At 40.0% G+C, this 17,487-nt stretch overlaps 1 protein-coding gene across 2 annotated transcripts in view; it reads right to left on the minus strand.

Annotated features, from left to right (window-relative positions):
• Positions 1-17,487, minus strand: part of tmeff2a (transmembrane protein with EGF-like and two follistatin-like domains 2a) — a 122,979-nt gene that overhangs the window by 20,949 nt on the left and 84,543 nt on the right. For both annotated transcript variants that reach the window (XM_067603085.1, XM_067603084.1), the window contains exon 5: positions 5,155-5,251. In XM_067603085.1, the coding sequence (XP_067459186.1) occupies positions 5,155-5,251 (97 nt within the window). The remainder of the gene's footprint in view (positions 1-5,154; positions 5,252-17,487) is intronic.

Raw genomic sequence — 17,487 nt, forward strand, 5'->3', positions numbered from 1 at the left:
CACTCTCTCTATATATATACTGTATATGTATATATAGTGAAATACTGTCGACGTACTAAACAGCATGAGTTCTGTAATGTGCGATGGGCTTCCTGTTGACTTGTGGTGCCCTCCCGCAAGTTACCTTGTGACTTCTCCTCTGTCTGGCTTTTCATTGAATTTCCCTTTTGCTCTCCATAGATCAGACTTCAATAAGGACACAAGTGGCAGCTTTGAAAAGCCCCTCGCTCTATTCTCAGGATGTCTAAACCCAGCGTTCACACAGCAAGTGTCCTACAGCACCTCTCTATGAGTAGCTCACTATCTGCCTTAATTCTATCAACACCGATGTGTGCTATTGATGGGTTTGAAAGCATGGGTTTTTGTGGGTAATTACAGTTTTACACCACAAATGGATCTAAATGGGTTTTCGTGACACTCTATTGATCCTTGAGGGGTAAATTGGTCTTTTTGCCTGCTGCCTGCCTCCAGAGTACAAGGGAAGGGTGGTGTAAGGATAGCAAGGCTCTCTGCCACAACAGGGTCAAATAACATAGAGTGCAGCCAAAATAGGTTCAACTAACATACAGTATTTTGACCACGTCACTGAGCACTTTTTTTCCCCCCTTTTTTGTATGCAGATGGTGAATCATAAATAATGACAAATAGAATCAAAGGAATGTCGTGTTCGAGGTGGGCGGGGTAGGCTGTGATAGCAATTTTCTGGCCGCTCAGTGAAAGTCAGAGCCTCATTTCGAAGCACATTATGAGAATAACCCTTCATCATCACTGGTGTGCTTTCTTTTACGCTGTCAAACTGTATAAAAAATAAAAATCATCAAATCTAACAATGTCTTGTCATAATTGAACTGAAGAACACACTAATGGATTATTCTTCAACGAGGCAGAAACGAATATCGTCGCTGCCGCCGGGAATTGCAGATGCCTCTAGATTTATTTACATTTTCACGAGTAATGAATTCATTGCGTTGCGGTTTTCAGTGTTCTTTGAGTCTTGCATGTACCTCTAAATTGGACTGATTTTTCAGTGATTCAAATACATCTGGTGCTGGGGTCATTTTTCCCTCGAGGGAAAAGCAACTGAGCTAATTAGAGCTTTGTGAGGAAGATCAAGAAAAAAAAAAAGGACATCATCTTCTTGTGCCTGTGCGTGAAATCAGAGACATGTTGCAAGAACAACTTATACTTGGAGATGACTAGAAAATATCAGCCCGGTAATGGCTCCATCTGACAGATGTGGGGGAACTAAAATATGCATTGGGCAATTGAAAAAAATTGCTTGTTTTATGCCATGTAGAGTGTCGTAGTGGAAGACAACTGATGCATCTTCTGGGATGCCTCACAATAACGAAAACACTAGAATGGCTTTTTTTTTGCATTCTTTCCTCTAATTCTAAAACTTCTCAACATCTTCCATGACGTACTGCACTCTTACACCCACAACTATAAACACACCAAAGCCAAAGAGGGATGGTGTTATTGGTGCTGTCGAGTGGAAAGGTTAAGTCGCTCTCTAGTGACTTACTAATTACCTACAGTATGTTCTTAAGTCATGAAAAACAACAAGCTCTGATTGTTTGAAGTCCAATGTTTAATCTCTCTGTTGCCAGGTTACAGCGAGATTTTATGACTCTGATTATGATCGCCTAATCTGACAAAACGACTCTCTCAAAAGGCAAAACGATCACGTAGTCTGATAACGAAAGAAACAGCTTGAGGGAATAGTTTGATATGCTTATTTTAAACGCTTTTCTTGCTGAGAGTTCGATGAGAAGATTGAATTCACTCTCGTGTCTGTTCGTTACAAAAAAAAGAGATGATTAGCTTAGCTTAGCATAAAGACTGGAAACAGAATAAAACAGCTAGCCTAGGTCTGCCTAAAGGTAGGTGCCTACCAGCACCTCTTAAATTCACCAATTAACACATTATATCTTTTTTGTTTAATCCATAAAAAAGCCGAGGTGTAAAACCATCAAGTTGTAGTTTTGGGTTATGTGCTCGACCGTTTCCAGTCTTTATGGTGAGGTACAGTGTTGGGCAGTATCATGTTGCTCTGTGCCAAACATATCACAATGCTTTGTGTAAAGGCTTACAATTTGAAATTCAGTAATTACAATTACTAATTCATTCATTTATTCAAACCTTTATTTATACTAGGCAGGCTCTCTTTTTCAAGGACGCTCTGATTACAATACAAATATAAAATATATGAAACGATAATTGGCAAACATAAAAAGTAAATATGAACAGATAAGCAATAGGCAATATAAAATATAAGAAACAATAAAAGCAATATATAAAAGCAATAAAACAAATAATATGAAACATATTAAGGCAATAAAAAGCAATCTATGCGCCTAAAAGTTAAAGCTCAATTAAAACATACACATTCACACTGCCTGATGTCAGCTCAAAGAGATTTAAAATGATTAAAGGGGATTAACTGGTCTAATTTTACTATCTTCTGCAAGTTGTTCCTCTTGTGTGGAGCGTAATCCTAGTAACACTCTGTTACTTTGACATTTGGAGGTTTGTTTGCTGTCTTTCAGGAATTGATGAAGGGTTCGTATCAGAAATCCAATAAGCCTGTTTCCAAAAATATGCTTAAAATGATTCCTTTCTTTGACAAACATTAACATCTATGTTGGCTGAAAATAACACAGGCAGGATGGATACATCACTTGCAACTGGCTGGTAAAAATGAAACAAAAAACAAAAGCAGAACACAGCAAACATGAACGAAATGTCTGATGGAATAATGAAGTAAAAGTTATATTGGCTACTTTGAGTTGCACATATCCTAAAGCATCACTTCATACAGAGACTAGGAATTTACACAATAACTTAATTATTTATTGCTCTGTATTGTTTGTATGAAAATAAGAATAATGCATCATTATAAACATATCACTTTCACCTGGTCTTTGATTACAGTCATCTCTCTCCGCTCATTGTTTGATTAACTGACGGTTTGTTTGATTAAAATTAGCTGCTGCCTGATTGGAATAACTTGTCATTTTAATCAAAATGATCCTACTGTATGCCACGCCAGAGGTTGGCTGCTGTTTGATGAAAATTACCTGCTGTTGGGTTGCAATTACCTGTCTGATTATTCACAAGAAACATTCTTATCAAAACTCCTTGGGGCTTTTGAAAGATTAAAGAGTACTTGTAGTTTCCGTTTTAGAATAAGGGACACTGAAATATTCATATGTCTGTTTTTGTCATCTGCTTTTTTTTAATGAGATACATTATTGACGTAGACGGCCTCCCTCTTGTCCATTGTCTTCTTACACACAACATGTGCTTGATTGTCTTTGTTCCTGGTCGTGCTACATATGTTTGAGCTTCCTTTTTCTTTCATGTTTTCCGTTTTGTTTGTGCAGAACATCGACGGTATGTTGTGCTGTTGTGACCTTATGAATTCTCCCTTTGGGTATTAAAGAATTGCCAATAAATCCATTTCTGTGTTGTTGTAGAATATTAAGGTGCAGTTGTGGGTGTGTGGGTGGCATCAGGAGGAGTGGACTCCAGCTGTTTGGTATTTGGAACAAGATTCAGAATGCATCATGAAGCTGCTCTTTGGCATTACGGTTATTGCACACCAGGGTACATTATCCTTCCATTACATCAAGCTGTTAGATGGAGTCATAGTCTCAGGACAATTTCTAATTTCTACTGGTGCTGCTGGGATTTCTTAGCAGTATTCCTTCCCTTTGTTGATATGAGCTAATCCTTGTTTCACACCAATCCACGGTAGGGATGTGCATCTACATCTCTGAGGGCGATGTGATACGCATCTCGATGCATTGCTGATGATACATTACAGATAGATATGGAGCAACTACCGATGTGATAGAATACGATTCACCCCTATTGCCACGTGGTGCGATTTGACACGGTTGCACAGAGTTTGATTTTATTTCTTAAGCGGACAGAAAATCATAAATTAACTAAAAAAAAGTGCCATTTTTACGTTACATATTTGGTCCTCTTGTACTGCAACTCATTAAGCATCTCATTTATCATTTTGACCTCTAAAAAAAACACTTGGACCTTTCACAAACAGGCCTTTTCACAAGTCCTTTGTAGTGTAATAATCTCTGTCTCCAGTTTACATGCATATGTTACGTGACCCTAAATAGTTTAATAATCCCCTCACTCCATCGTGTGGAACAATAATTCTATAGTACAAGTTCCACCTGGAACGTTTTGGGAGTGCACCACTCAGCTATAGCATGTAGCATGTAGCATGCTCATGGCATCCACTAGAGATGAGCGAGGCGGTGCCCTTTAGAGGGGAGGAATCAATCTAAATATCAAATTATTGGTCACATTTCTAAATAATAAAGGCACATGGCCTCTGCTAGTAATTATATGTAAATATATTGGATTTTTCCAATGCAAAGATGTTAGAAACGATGCCTCGTGAGCTCATCCAAAATTGTATCACGCACTTTTTTAATTGGGGCAATCCATAGTAATGTTGGTTCATTTATGATTAATTCATGCTGTAGAGTGCAAATACAATGCTGCTATATTGTCTGGTGCTGGAAAACAGTTCACCGGTTCCATCTAATTGAGCTCTGGACCAACATGTTCATTGTGTACGCCTGAGGATTTTTTTAGTGGTACCTCCTTGCTAATGCAATCAGAGGAGCTGATAACCTGCATCCATCTCATCTGCAAGAAATGGTTAAATTTATAACAAACGTTATTTTCTCTCTGAACTAGTTTTCCTTGTGTGAGTTGAAGTCATTTTTGGCCTGACATTGTCAAGTCCTGTAAGGATAGTAATTGGATTTCCAGAATAAGCGAAAATCTCCTTTCTCTCTGCGCTCTGCTCTAGTAATTGAGGTTAAATGAAATGGTCAACCATGCACTAAACCTCAGTGGGTGTTCAGCAGTGGGTGTGTGCAGTATAAAGAAGATTTCTAATCTAAATTCTGAGTGTTCAAACTTACTACTGCTTCAAATTACAGAGACAGGGGGGCATTTTTTTTTTTGAAAGGAAATGTTAAGAAGGTATCAAGATGGAGTCTAGCTGTGTGAGTCAACTGGTGTCACAAGGCTTTGACAACAATTCATCGAACATGCTGATACATTTTTGTGTGTGTGTGTGTGTCTTTGTGTGTGTGTGTTTGCAAAACTCACCAAACATCCTCTGCATCCACATCGCACTCAGCCCCAAACTGGCAAATGTCACAGGTGGATGTTTCCTTCTGCCCTGCCTCAGCTGAGCCCTCTCCTCCTAAAAGTGACAGAAAAAGACACACAGAGAGAGAGAGAGAAAGCATTTAACATCTTTTTTTAAAAAAAAAATCCAAGACAGAATTCTTACCACACCTCCTGTCTGTAATTATATTTGTCTAAAACCTACATGGTTCATTCAGAGGGTGTGCAAACCTGGAGCAAAGCCCCGTAACAATACACCTCTCACAGAGCAAAATGACCGTGAGAAATCAGCCTCGCACAACCCAAGTGCATTTACATTCGGCCATATCCCGCCATAATCCGACCGAAGCTATCTCCTTCATCCGTTCACTCTTACCCCCTCCACCCTCCTCTACTCCCTCCCCAACTCTCCTTGCCTCACTCTCATCTATCACTCTCAAATCCCTGCTGATCTTTTTGGAGTCCCTCTTTTATTCCATCGTGCTGATTTTCTCGCGCTGTGAGTGTGACGACTCCTTGGCGGCGGTGTGGGTACTGGCGTCAGGCTTATGGCGGCTTCATCACGCCTCATGAACGGCCATGGGGGAGAAGCGGGGAGAGGGGGGGGGGGGAGAAAAAAAAAAGCAATCTGGCCAATCTCAAATTGCATTCTCCTACCATAGAGGGCTCCTCCAGTCTCTGCACGCTTTCGCTCTTCTTCTGTTTCCCCTCGGCCCTCTTCTCCATTAGACAAGCTCTATTTTTAAACTTACTAAGGCCCGTGAGGACAACTTCGGAAAAGAAGATGAAGAGGTGGAATTTGGCATCATTTCCCCATGTCATATCTTTAATCTCCCTGACGCACACGCACATGCACAGACAGCCACACTGCAGCCACCATGCATTGCTCCCTCGAGTCGCCTCTTTCATTTTCCCCTCTGAAACTTTTGTTATTTCTTGTGATCCCTTGCGACACGCCGGATGAATTGGAAAGAACTCCGGTGGAGAGGTGTAACCTGATTTTCCGCCATCAAGCTTAAGTTGGGTTTGACTCTTATTTTAAGGTCAAAGTCAGTTAACTTTACTTTGCTTTTCTTCCACTGTGTGTTGAATCTAGTTAGCATGTGATATGCCTCCTCCGTAACTCTCAGTTTGGATTTTGTTGCTGTTGGGTCAGATTATCCCAACAGCTTCATTCGTCTCTTTTGACTGTGTCCAAAAACACAATGCAGCCTACAAGAGTGAAAATTTCCTTTACTGAGGATGTTAAGCTCCTTTCAAACATGCTGCCTTTGCTTTCAATTTTTTTTTTCCTTTTGAAGCTGCGTCTGAAGCTGCAGGTGTTGGAAGGCAGCGATGGCTGTGAGGCAGCATGTCCTCTGAATGTTGAACATTTGCAGTCAGGTGGCGAGATGTGCATTCTGTATTCACATCATTGCTTTGCTTTACCTTCAGGCCACAGGGCTGGAAAGACTACAAGGTGTGAAGCTCTGTTGGTGTGGGGCCCACCAGTGGAGCCCGAACACCAAATAATGTTGGTGAGCACTTCAAAAACCATTTCAAAACATATTCTCACATTTAAATTTAGAATCTAATCTATTTATAGTCGGTTCCAAGAAACTGTTGAATTAACTGTTAAGCCTTTTTACTTGTAGATGATGTGTAGGCTATGTTTACTTGAGTAATTACAAATTGGCATCTTTTTCTAGTTTGTAACCACCATCATTGAATTGAGCACTACTGTCTTCACAGTTTTACAATTGCTTCCAGGAAAAACTTCAAAGGCAATCCGCTACCTTCAACCTTTATTGGAGGTCACTGCACAGCTTATACTATACTTTTCTTTTATGTATCAGTATCATATTATAAGAGCAATGTGTCTGAACACACAGTTCTGGGGAGGTAACGGAGAGAACACACTCACATCTGGATCACCACGCCCAACCTGCCATGGCATCTAATGATTCTGATTGGCTGGAAGATGTGGATTAATGTTAAGTAAGTGGCCGGTATAACTGCCAAAACCAATTGCTTGTGTTGTGAGATGTGTCTGTTTTCTCGTAATTTCTTTACTGAGGTGTGCATGCTTTGAGACGTTGCCTTTGAATTTTTCTAGTTTTTAAAAGGTTTTCTACTAATTTGCTTGGTTATTTCATCTTAGGCTAGTGTCTGCACATGTTTTCTTATTTAATATGTCTTTATTGTGATGTTTGATGTTGATGTTGCAGCAGTTCTCTTAACAATTTTCTCATGTAGCAGACGATAAAAGTAACCTTGAAACTTGATCCTTGACAAACGGTGACACAGGTGTTTGTTTGCAATTCTAAATTATGCATGAGTATTAAACTGTAGGCGAGGACGACAACAGTGAAGCTTTAGCTAGAGGGTTAGGGTTAGAGAGGTAGGGTTATATGTGTAATTATCACCAACAGCAACCAAGCTGTCTCACTGACAATCATGCAAATTTAATTTCAAACGTGCTGGATATTTGTGTGAATCTGAAGTCCAAATGAGCTAACGGTAGGAGGAGGAAAGAGAGGACTTTTGAAATAATGTTAGCTGCTGTGAAGCTGCAGCCTGCGGGTCTGAAGGACAGCTGTGAGAAGACCAGAGAGGACACGCAAACCAAAACTGAATAGGAAAAAAAAAAAAATAGATGAGGAGAGTCGCAGGTAAAAGAGAGAGGACAAGAGAGACAGCGAGCTAACATGTCTGAGTGTCCGTGACAGAGGGAAGAGGAGAGAGAGGCAGCCTGTGAATGTGACAGTTTTTTAATAATATCATGTCGCAGTCTGCAGAGCGATTCTCTGCTCTAATAGGCTGAGTATGTTCAAGATTTGAGAGCTCTCAATCTCCGATTTCAAAACCTGTCAGGGTTTTAATACTCTAATAGTCCAGCCTTGCCCCCTTAGCCCCTTCCAGTTTAGCTAGATGTTGCCTGGCAACCCAAACGGCAGGAATTCTCCGGCCCAGGAAATACATGTTATGCTATCTACGACAGAAAAGTTAGATTAATTTGATGACATGGTATTTTCTTGGTAAGTGGCCTTGGTATAAGTGGGATAATGTCCTCTAAAGTTTGTACATTCCATGATTGTAATGGAAGATGTGAAGGGGCTTGGAACCACCAGATGTGTTTGAACGTACAACTTGTCGCATATTATCCCCTTACATACCACAAGTTAATCTTGAGTTGGCTTGTTAAAGCCGTCTTTTGTCACAACGGAGGGCCATCTTTACTTTTGTCAGAGGGCACAGCTGTGAGATTTTCTCCAGCAGCTTCATTTAACTTCCATAAAGTTGGAGGACTCGTGAGAGACAAAATGAGAGAGACAGTTAGTCTAAGCAGAGGAAACCACAAAAATATAGACTTTTAGCCCCATATGGATCAAGCTCAAAAAGCCTTGGATCCCACACGTCCTATAATGCAGCTTGCCAGCATCTTTTTGTTAGACCCTCCCTGTCTAGTAAATGCCCTTGTCCTCCATGGCCCCGGTTTGTAATGCACGCTTCACCCAAGCCCTGATGACAGCATCAGGTTTGTTTTCATAGACTTTAGAAAGACACTTCACCACAGATGACATTATAAATAGGCTATGTCCCCATGACTAGTAAACTGATCTTGATGTCCAAAATTGGCAACGTTCCTCTTTAAACCTCGCAGATGCAAGCAATGCTTACTAATCCATGTCTTTTAATCCATTCAAGGCATGTTCACAGGGTGGTTCTCAAGTGTTCACCTGTGCATGACAGTTCAATTATATGGGATTGTTTTTTTGTCTCACATCAGAGTTTAGGGCACTGTCGACCCTGGGACTGCAGCTGATTGAATTAGTCAGTTGTGACTCTTTGACCACTGACGTTTAATTTCCCTTATTTCCACCTGCTGTGTATGTTGTGGTGTGTGAAATTTTGACAGGGCTCTCGCGGGCAACAGAGCCAGCCAGCCTCTCTTGCCTCTGTACTCTGTCAAATGATCAGCTCCACATGAAGCCTTGTGGGCAGGCAGGCATGTAAGCTCTCCCACGACTCTCCTCTCCCACAATCGCACGAGACAGAGAAGGGGAGACAGCGAGAGAGAGCCCATACACGATTCCGTTATGCCTGATCGTGTTTCTCACATGTGTGCACGTACACGCATGACGTAAATGCCAACATTGTCTCCTTTCCCTGTTATTTTTTTTTTTTTCCCCCTCTTTTCTACCCTTACACTGCAGCTAACCCATCTTGGATGCACACACTCACACTCACTCCTCCCCAGATCCCCATACACAGTACTGCAGGCACAATTACGAACAGTGACTGGGGACAGGCAGTGTTTTCCACTCCTCAAATCCCTGATAGAGTCTCCTGTAGCACTAACACAACATCTCCCCTGTTTCTGTGTCTGCTAATCCTTGGAATCAGGAGACACGGTTGGTAATGACTGAAATGATTAGCCCTTCTACTACCCCTGCAATCACCCCCCCTCCTCCCCCCCACAAGCTCCTACATCCCCTTGTATCGATCCACGCCTGGACAAGGACCGGTCGACTGGCCTCCTCTGTGACTACTGCCCAAGTGTCACCTTCATCTTTCTTTTGTCCCTCATAATCAATTCTGTTTAATCAACACAATTATTTCTCTGTGCACTGTTAGAAAGTTTAGTTTTTGTGTGCCTTTAACACAACAGGGGAAAGAGAAAGAAGAAGAAAAAATTAAGATCAAGTTTCTAAGACGAGAAGAGCGGATTAGAGTGACATGATGAGTTAACGGGGAGATGAGCAGGATAAGAGATAAAAATGGTGGATCAGTCTCAAAGGTGCTGCGGGGCTACCTCTGGGGGTTAAAGATCGTCTTTAATCCCCTCACTGGTTTCTGGAGCATGGCCACCCTGTAAACACTATACACGCATGTATGCACACAAATTCTGTAGGGCCAACTGGGGGAATTCAACACCACGGCTTCGCCATTTAACCCGGTGATGCTAGCTATGCACTCACCAGGCTGCAGAAATTGGGAAAGGTTTACTGTGAGGGAGGGAAGCGTGACAAGCTCGGAGCTCATTTAACTGCAGCTCTCTTGAGAACAAGCACTGGTCGATTAGTTCAGCCTTGTAACTTGTGAAATAGAACCAGGGATCGCGACCGTGCATGGCAAACGAGAATAAAACGTCATGACATGTGATGACGTAGCAAAAGCTTATGGTGGCAAGTGGTTATAATTGTTTTAACTGATAATTATTTTCATTATTGATTAGGCTGTCAGTTATTATTATTTCTTGATTGATGGATTAGTTGTTTGGGTCTATAAAACGTCAGAGAACGGTGAAAAATGTTGATCGCTGTTTCCAAGAACCCAAGATAATTCCCTTAAATGTTTTGTTTTTTTCTGTCCAACAGTCCAGCACCCGAAGATATTCAGTTTACTGTCATAGAAGACTAAAGAAACCACAAAATATACATGTTTGAGATGCTGGAATCAGATAATTTTTTTTCAGTTTTTTAAATCTCTAATTTGGTGAAATATTGGATCATTTGAACATTTATTGAAAGGAAACCATGTGAGAGGTTTAGAGGGAAAAAAATCACTATTTGGTGGAGCTGTTAACAACTCACAGACATGTGAAATGTGACCCCGGCTGCACACTGCTTTTTGTAAGACATCAAAAGCCAAAAAGGTTGGAAGCCACTGGTTTCATCTTTAACAATGAGCTGTATTTTAAAAGCTTGTTATATTATCCGGTGTGTCAAATCTTCATCCGAAAAGTCACTAAAGCTGTCAAATAAGTGGAGTAGAAAGTCCAACATTTCCCTCTTAAAGGTAGCGGTATAAAGCCACCGCGTATTGACTTGAGGGGGTGAATCTCCATGTGTTTTGATTTTGTATTCTTTCTTGTTATTTCTTTCTTTTTCTTTCTTCCTAACACTAGCTGGATATTATAAGCATATTCTTTTCTGAATGGACCTACATACTTGAAACATAAAAGGGAGTTCAAGAGAGAACAGAGAGAGCCAGAGAGGAATAGAGATCATTCATTTGAATGAGAGCATGAGACCGTTTCTTTGAGTGAGCATATACACACACACACACACACACACACCACATGCACACATAAGGACACACACCCAAACACAGACAGGAGATTTAGGGCGCTCTAGCATGCAGCTATCATACGGATGATGAATGAAGCCCACACACACCCCTGGAAAACAGAGCAAGACCACTACGACCTTGGTTGGAAACACACTGGGGAGAGACGGAGAGGAGAGGAGAGGGATGAGAGAGAGAGAGAGAGAGACACGGGCTGATGCATCCTGTAGCTATGTGTGGTCGCTGACACACAGGTAGTGTAAACCCCACATGCCTCGCTATTACTGAATCACCCTTCACCAAACACCGAACATGTTAAAATTGATATATTCAAACTCTCTGGTGCATTTTCCTGATCTGTTTGAAAGTGTGTCATAAACTATTGTTCACCCTCATTGATACAAGCGAGATGAACACATTAGTATAATGCAATATGATCCTACAGCACCATTAACGACAGCCCCCAAAATGTCCACAAAGTTGTATTGACATCTCTCAATCTGTCAGTTTCAACCAAAGAGTTTCAACAAAAAACTGAACATAACCTTCATGAGGGTAGGATTTAATGCTGTATTAGATTAGTGCACCTAATCAGCTGGCAACTGGGTGTGTTATTTCTTATACTGTATATATTCAACACTCAAGAGCATTGAACGTTCCACAAAACTTGTATACAGGCCACAAACTAATTGTACCATGCCTATTGGCAGGTGTGATGAATCATACCCGGGGCTGTTTTCTTCCAGTAAACTGACATGTGATCCATGAAAGGTGATACAGGAAGCAATAAACATGAGCCAAATAGCTGATAATGGCTCAGGATGATGATACAGAATCTATGTTACAGTCACATTGTATCTGCATCACACTGCAACCAGTGCACGCAGTTTGAACCCTGACTCATCTAAGATGTAATCTTTCGGTTGTGTGGGTAGCTCCATTAATAGAAGACCGCGCTGACAATTAAACTATGAAAGCCATCAATCAAAATGACATTATCAACGGGCCACTGTCCCAAGTGGCCGATCTGACAGGGCAAGCTGGACCAGAGAACAGAAGACGGCCAAATAATCCATAAACATAATGGACATCAATATTGAAAAGATGACAGATGAGACTGCCGACAGAGGCCAGGATTCAATTTCTATTCTTTTTTTTTTTTTTTTTTTTCCTGCAGGAGACCATATCGCTTTTCACAAAGTCATTTGTCAGCTATAAGGCCGATGAGGAGAAGACAGCCTCCTCCAAAAAGTAAGCCAAGGGCGGTTGTTCCAGTGACGCAAATGACAAAATGAATCAGGCACTGAGCAATAATGACTGTGATAGAAATAATGATACCATCAAGATGTATGGTGGGCAGGGAAACACAAAACACACTCCATGTGGTAATACTACTGTGACCAACATAAAGCCTGACAAGCCAAATTTTAGAAAGTAAGGAAGGTGGACATAAAGCTCTTATTTATTTACATCCCACTAACAAAAAAAGCATAATACCAAGACCAAAAAGACCAAAATGTGCTTCAGTGAGGAAACTAATCCCACCTAATTTTACAGGGTTTAATCTGATTGAATTTATGCAGGCTTAATAAATAAACTTAGATCGGCTCTGATGTCCAGCCAATTTGAAAGAAGGGGTGGGATTGACCTCTCATTCGGGGAATATTGATTGTTAATTTGCTTGTTTATAACTGCGCACAACAAAAAAATTACAAGCAGAGATGCTTCTTGGCTGCAGTGAGTCCATTTTGCCAGTGTGCTGGTAAATTTTTTGATTTATTACTGGCTTACTGTCCCCTTCAGAAATGACAGCCATCAGTTATAATTGAGTCCTACTGGTCCCGAAGACATGATTCACATGCGACCCTGCCGCTTCACTGACACAACATAATGTAGGTTCTCATTTATTTCTATGTGGAGATTGATAAAGGGGGTCTGACATTGTCCTACAGTGCACAGGACATACACCATTTCCCCACGAGACATTTGTTTTCTTCCTTACTACCCTTGACCTGCTTTTTGTCAAAAACCAACCGCATCTTACAGTCTCGATGGATCACTCCCTCTGACAAAAAGGATGATTATTTTGGTTTCCAAGCAACTTAAAGCAGTTAATAATTTGACATTACTATGATGACTGATGACACTAACAAAGGCTACAAGCTGAAATTCATCAGTATGACAACAGAGCAAGTATGAAGTTGTGCCAGAAAAACCCTTGTTCTCTTTCAGCAAATCATAACCTCCTGCCAAAGTTAGGTAGAAATTGGCTACTGAACATTTTTGGGAATATTTGGTTGTATTGTGTTTGCGTGGTTGTATCAATTTTCACTCAAAAATGTTCTCATTCTCTAATTTTTGGCTGCAATAAGAGATTGGACAGCACACTCAGTGGGACTCTTCAGAGAAGTAAATGCAGCAGATAACATGCTAAAATGAATAATGTTGAGTGGCTGACTGACTTTCTGACTGAAAACTATGCATTTTAAACACAGTAGCCTACCTATCTTTGGACAAGTGTGATTTGTTAGAAGGAGCCCTAGCCTTTTGAAAATGCAACCACTTAATCCCACTGATACTCGTATTGCTCTGTGGGATGGTTCTGGAGGATGTGGATCAAAATAAATGGCAACCAGAGTAAGTTGTGTTAAAATGTGTCTATGAATGTTTTAAAATCCATCCTGCCTGGAATACAAACAAAACAATAAACTCAGTGTTTCATTAAAATTCAAACCCTCAGCTCAATGAATACACAACGACCTCTGACTCACCACCACAAATCCCAAAGTACCCAGGTGCAGCTGCAGCCAGGTACAACTACCACCGGCAATGACCGTTTTAACGAATCCATGAACAAGGCCCCCAACTGGGTCAGAGCCTTTCTGAATGGATTAAAAGGAGGAATTATGGCTTTAAAAACTTCATCTTTCCCAGCTTTGAGAGGATTAGTCTGTGCATTCTGTTCTCCTCTCGCCTGAATGGCTCAGTGACTGACTTTCAATTCGGTCACCTATATCTGCAGTCAGCCAGAGCTCTGCAGGTTGCTCAAATTTTTTTTTTTTTTTTTTAAGAAAAGTGGCAAACTATGACCTGAGTACAACTCTGACTGTTGAATATGTATATAAGTGATTTATTATACATTTTTAGATGGTGTCCTGGTTGGTATTGATTCTCTTATACTGGTACCAATATCATGCTCACAGAAATAGTTTGTCATTTTAGCATACGTGCTTATTCGCATTCTTGCCGAGTTCGATGGGAAGATCAATACCACTCTCATGTCTGTGTGTTAACTATGCAGCATGGAACCAGGAGGTGATTAGCTTAGCTTAGCATAAAGACTGGAAGCAGGGTGAAGCGGCTAGCCTGGCCCTGTTCAACAACCCAGTATCATGGCAGTTTGTGAAATAGTCACGAAATTTAATCTATAGATTTGTGCACATGGACACAATTTTTTCGTGACATTCAGCACAACTTTTAAACAAATGCATTTCAGTTGGAAGTATGTTGCATGCCTGAACCATGTTTTTTTTTTTCTTTCAGTTGGGACTTTGGAGCATAAAAGCTGTATTGTTTTTTCTCAATTGTTATTCCTTTAACTATACTTGCTACATTACTTCACATTTAATCACTAGATTTTTATCCTTGTTTTTATTTCTTTATTTTGATTTTATCAGTACAGTCGGTGGTCCACATATTCTCGGAAAAATAAAATTAAATGAGCAACTTCACATTTTACAATTACAGGTTATAAAACTGGTCCACCCACCGGACTGACACGGACCATTGACTGTACTGATAAAATTAAAGTAAAGAAATAAAAACAAGGATAAAATCTCATGATTAAATGTTGAGTAATATAGTGGTTATAGTTAAGAGAAAAAAGAATAACAAATGAGAAAAAAAACACAGCTTCTCTGTTCCCGAGTCCCAACTGACAGAAATGAACACGGTGCAGGCACGAAACATACTTCCAATAGAAATACAGAAGTTTGAAAGTCGTGCTGAATGTCACGGAAAAAAATGGAAAATTCGTGTCAATGTACACGAATCTATAGATTAAATTCATGGCTATTTCACAAACTGTCGTGATACTGAGTTGTGTTCAAAGTTCAAAAATATACCAACCATCACTTCTATAGCTCACTAATGCACAGAGTGTCGCTGGTTGCATCCTCACTTTGGTGCTGGTAGGCGTATTTTTAAACTTTGGACAAATCCAGGCTAGCTGTTTCCCCTATATGCTAAACTAAGCTAAACTAAGCTAATTGCCTTCTGACACTAGCTCCATATTTTGATATAGTGTTATCAATATTATAATAAATAAGCATATTTCCCAAAATGTCAGTGTATTCCTTAATGTTTCATGTTAGAGACCTATTTTCTCTTTAACAAAATAAGCCAAACATGTAAGTTTCAATACTAAATTTGTCTTAAGACAAAGCAGCAATATAATAACTGCCTGAATAAAATACCCTCTAAAATGAGCAGAGATATGATGTAAATGAGAAAATATATATTTGAGAAAAACAAAACAATAATAATCTGATTAAGTATTTAAAGCCAACTTTTGTTGCTTGACAGTTTTCGACAAATCTGGTATTTTTATCATTTTGAGAACACACATACACACACATAATGAGGTGCAAACCAGTGTGAGTTCCAGTACATGTCCATCAAAAGTCATCCAAGTAACCCACTTCCTGTTTTCTTGCCCTCAGAGAAGAATCTGGTTTTGTGCCTTTATATAGTCCCTCAATTAGTCATGTGCCTTTACAAGGGAAATATAAATAATAGAATTTACAAAGTATGTTTTCAATATTGGAGATTCCTAACAGCTAAATGTTATGAAAAAAGCATTTCACAGTGCATGGCTTCACCAACAACAGGGTGTGGAATCAGCTTTTGTGCCTTTCATCCTTCATATTTGCTATGGTCCTTTTTTTGAACAGTCCTTTCGTGTGTTGTGTCCCAGACAAGATTTCTGTTTTAATCCGGAAATACTCTGAATTAGCCTAAAGCAAGTCACATTGGACTTCAAATAACACAGAAAGAAAGCAATGCAGGCTATTCTTCCTTAAAGAGGACTCCCATCTATTTGAAGTTTGATTTTACTAATGCACTATGACAAAGCTACAGCTCTGGCCCACAGCACTCACTGTCTATAAATATGGATATAGGAATTTTCTATATCAAAGTTTCTATATCTATGCATATCGAATTCTATATGAATTTGGCAAATAGTACCAGCAAGCATCAAATTGTAACTGATCACCATTATTTGGCCAAGGCTTTTCTTTTTATCTATCTCTCTGTCCCTCCATTACTCCATTATTTGTCCTCATACATAGAGTGCACAAGGATTTTGAATTTCCTATCCATATCTCACATCAGCATGCTTGTTGGAAATTCAATTAATTTCCCTGTCAGCTTGCACTAGCAGCTAGGCCTCTCTAACCTTGGCATATTTACTCTCCAATCCCCTGCACAATGTGGAGAATATGCAGGAATGAGCTGGCGGGGAGCAACAAACATCCTCTCTTTCTCTATCCACCCCTGTGGAAAATTGTGATGCACTCTTGTTTGTCGAGTGGTCCTTCTGCAAAAAAAATATCCTCCCATGTGGCTTGAATTGGCCACTAGTAGTCATGCTACTGTGCTGATCTTGGGCAGAATTATGCTAGGAAATACATGATGTCCCCCAAACTCCATATACTAATAGCATTGATGAAGCCATAAGCTGTGCTCTGTCATAACGATAAAACAATAAAAAAAATGAGTCATGGGTGTGTACAACCTTTAAGTGCTTCTAAAAAACAAAATCATGCAGCGGTTTTTAATTTCATTATTATCGTTATCATTGCCAACTTGCTGCTAACTTATCCCATATCCTCCCCCTGTTGCCAGATGGTCAGCTTTGCATGGCCGGGTATGTATGGCATGTCTACTACTTTATTAACAATGTGGTATGATCTTCTATAATTGTTTCTTACAACTCTGTATGGCTTGTGGCTGTGTTAGGTGGATGATATTACCTTTTTTGCTAACTTGTAACTGCATCTTTTACATTTTATCAAGATTAACATTATGGTTATCAGGTTTTATTTATGGCGTAAGGATTATTGTTGCTCTGCATGTCTGTATGTGTCTAAATTTGTTAAAATCAATATTGCTTGTACCGAGTAGCAGATATTGTTCCTGTATTATTGTACAAATGTTTTTCTGTTTCCTATTGCACTGCATGGCTTGTGCACTATCTTG

This window comes from Thunnus thynnus, chromosome 11 (genome assembly GCF_963924715.1).
Source record: "Thunnus thynnus chromosome 11, fThuThy2.1, whole genome shotgun sequence".
NCBI lineage: Eukaryota > Metazoa > Chordata > Actinopteri > Scombriformes > Scombridae > Thunnus > Thunnus thynnus.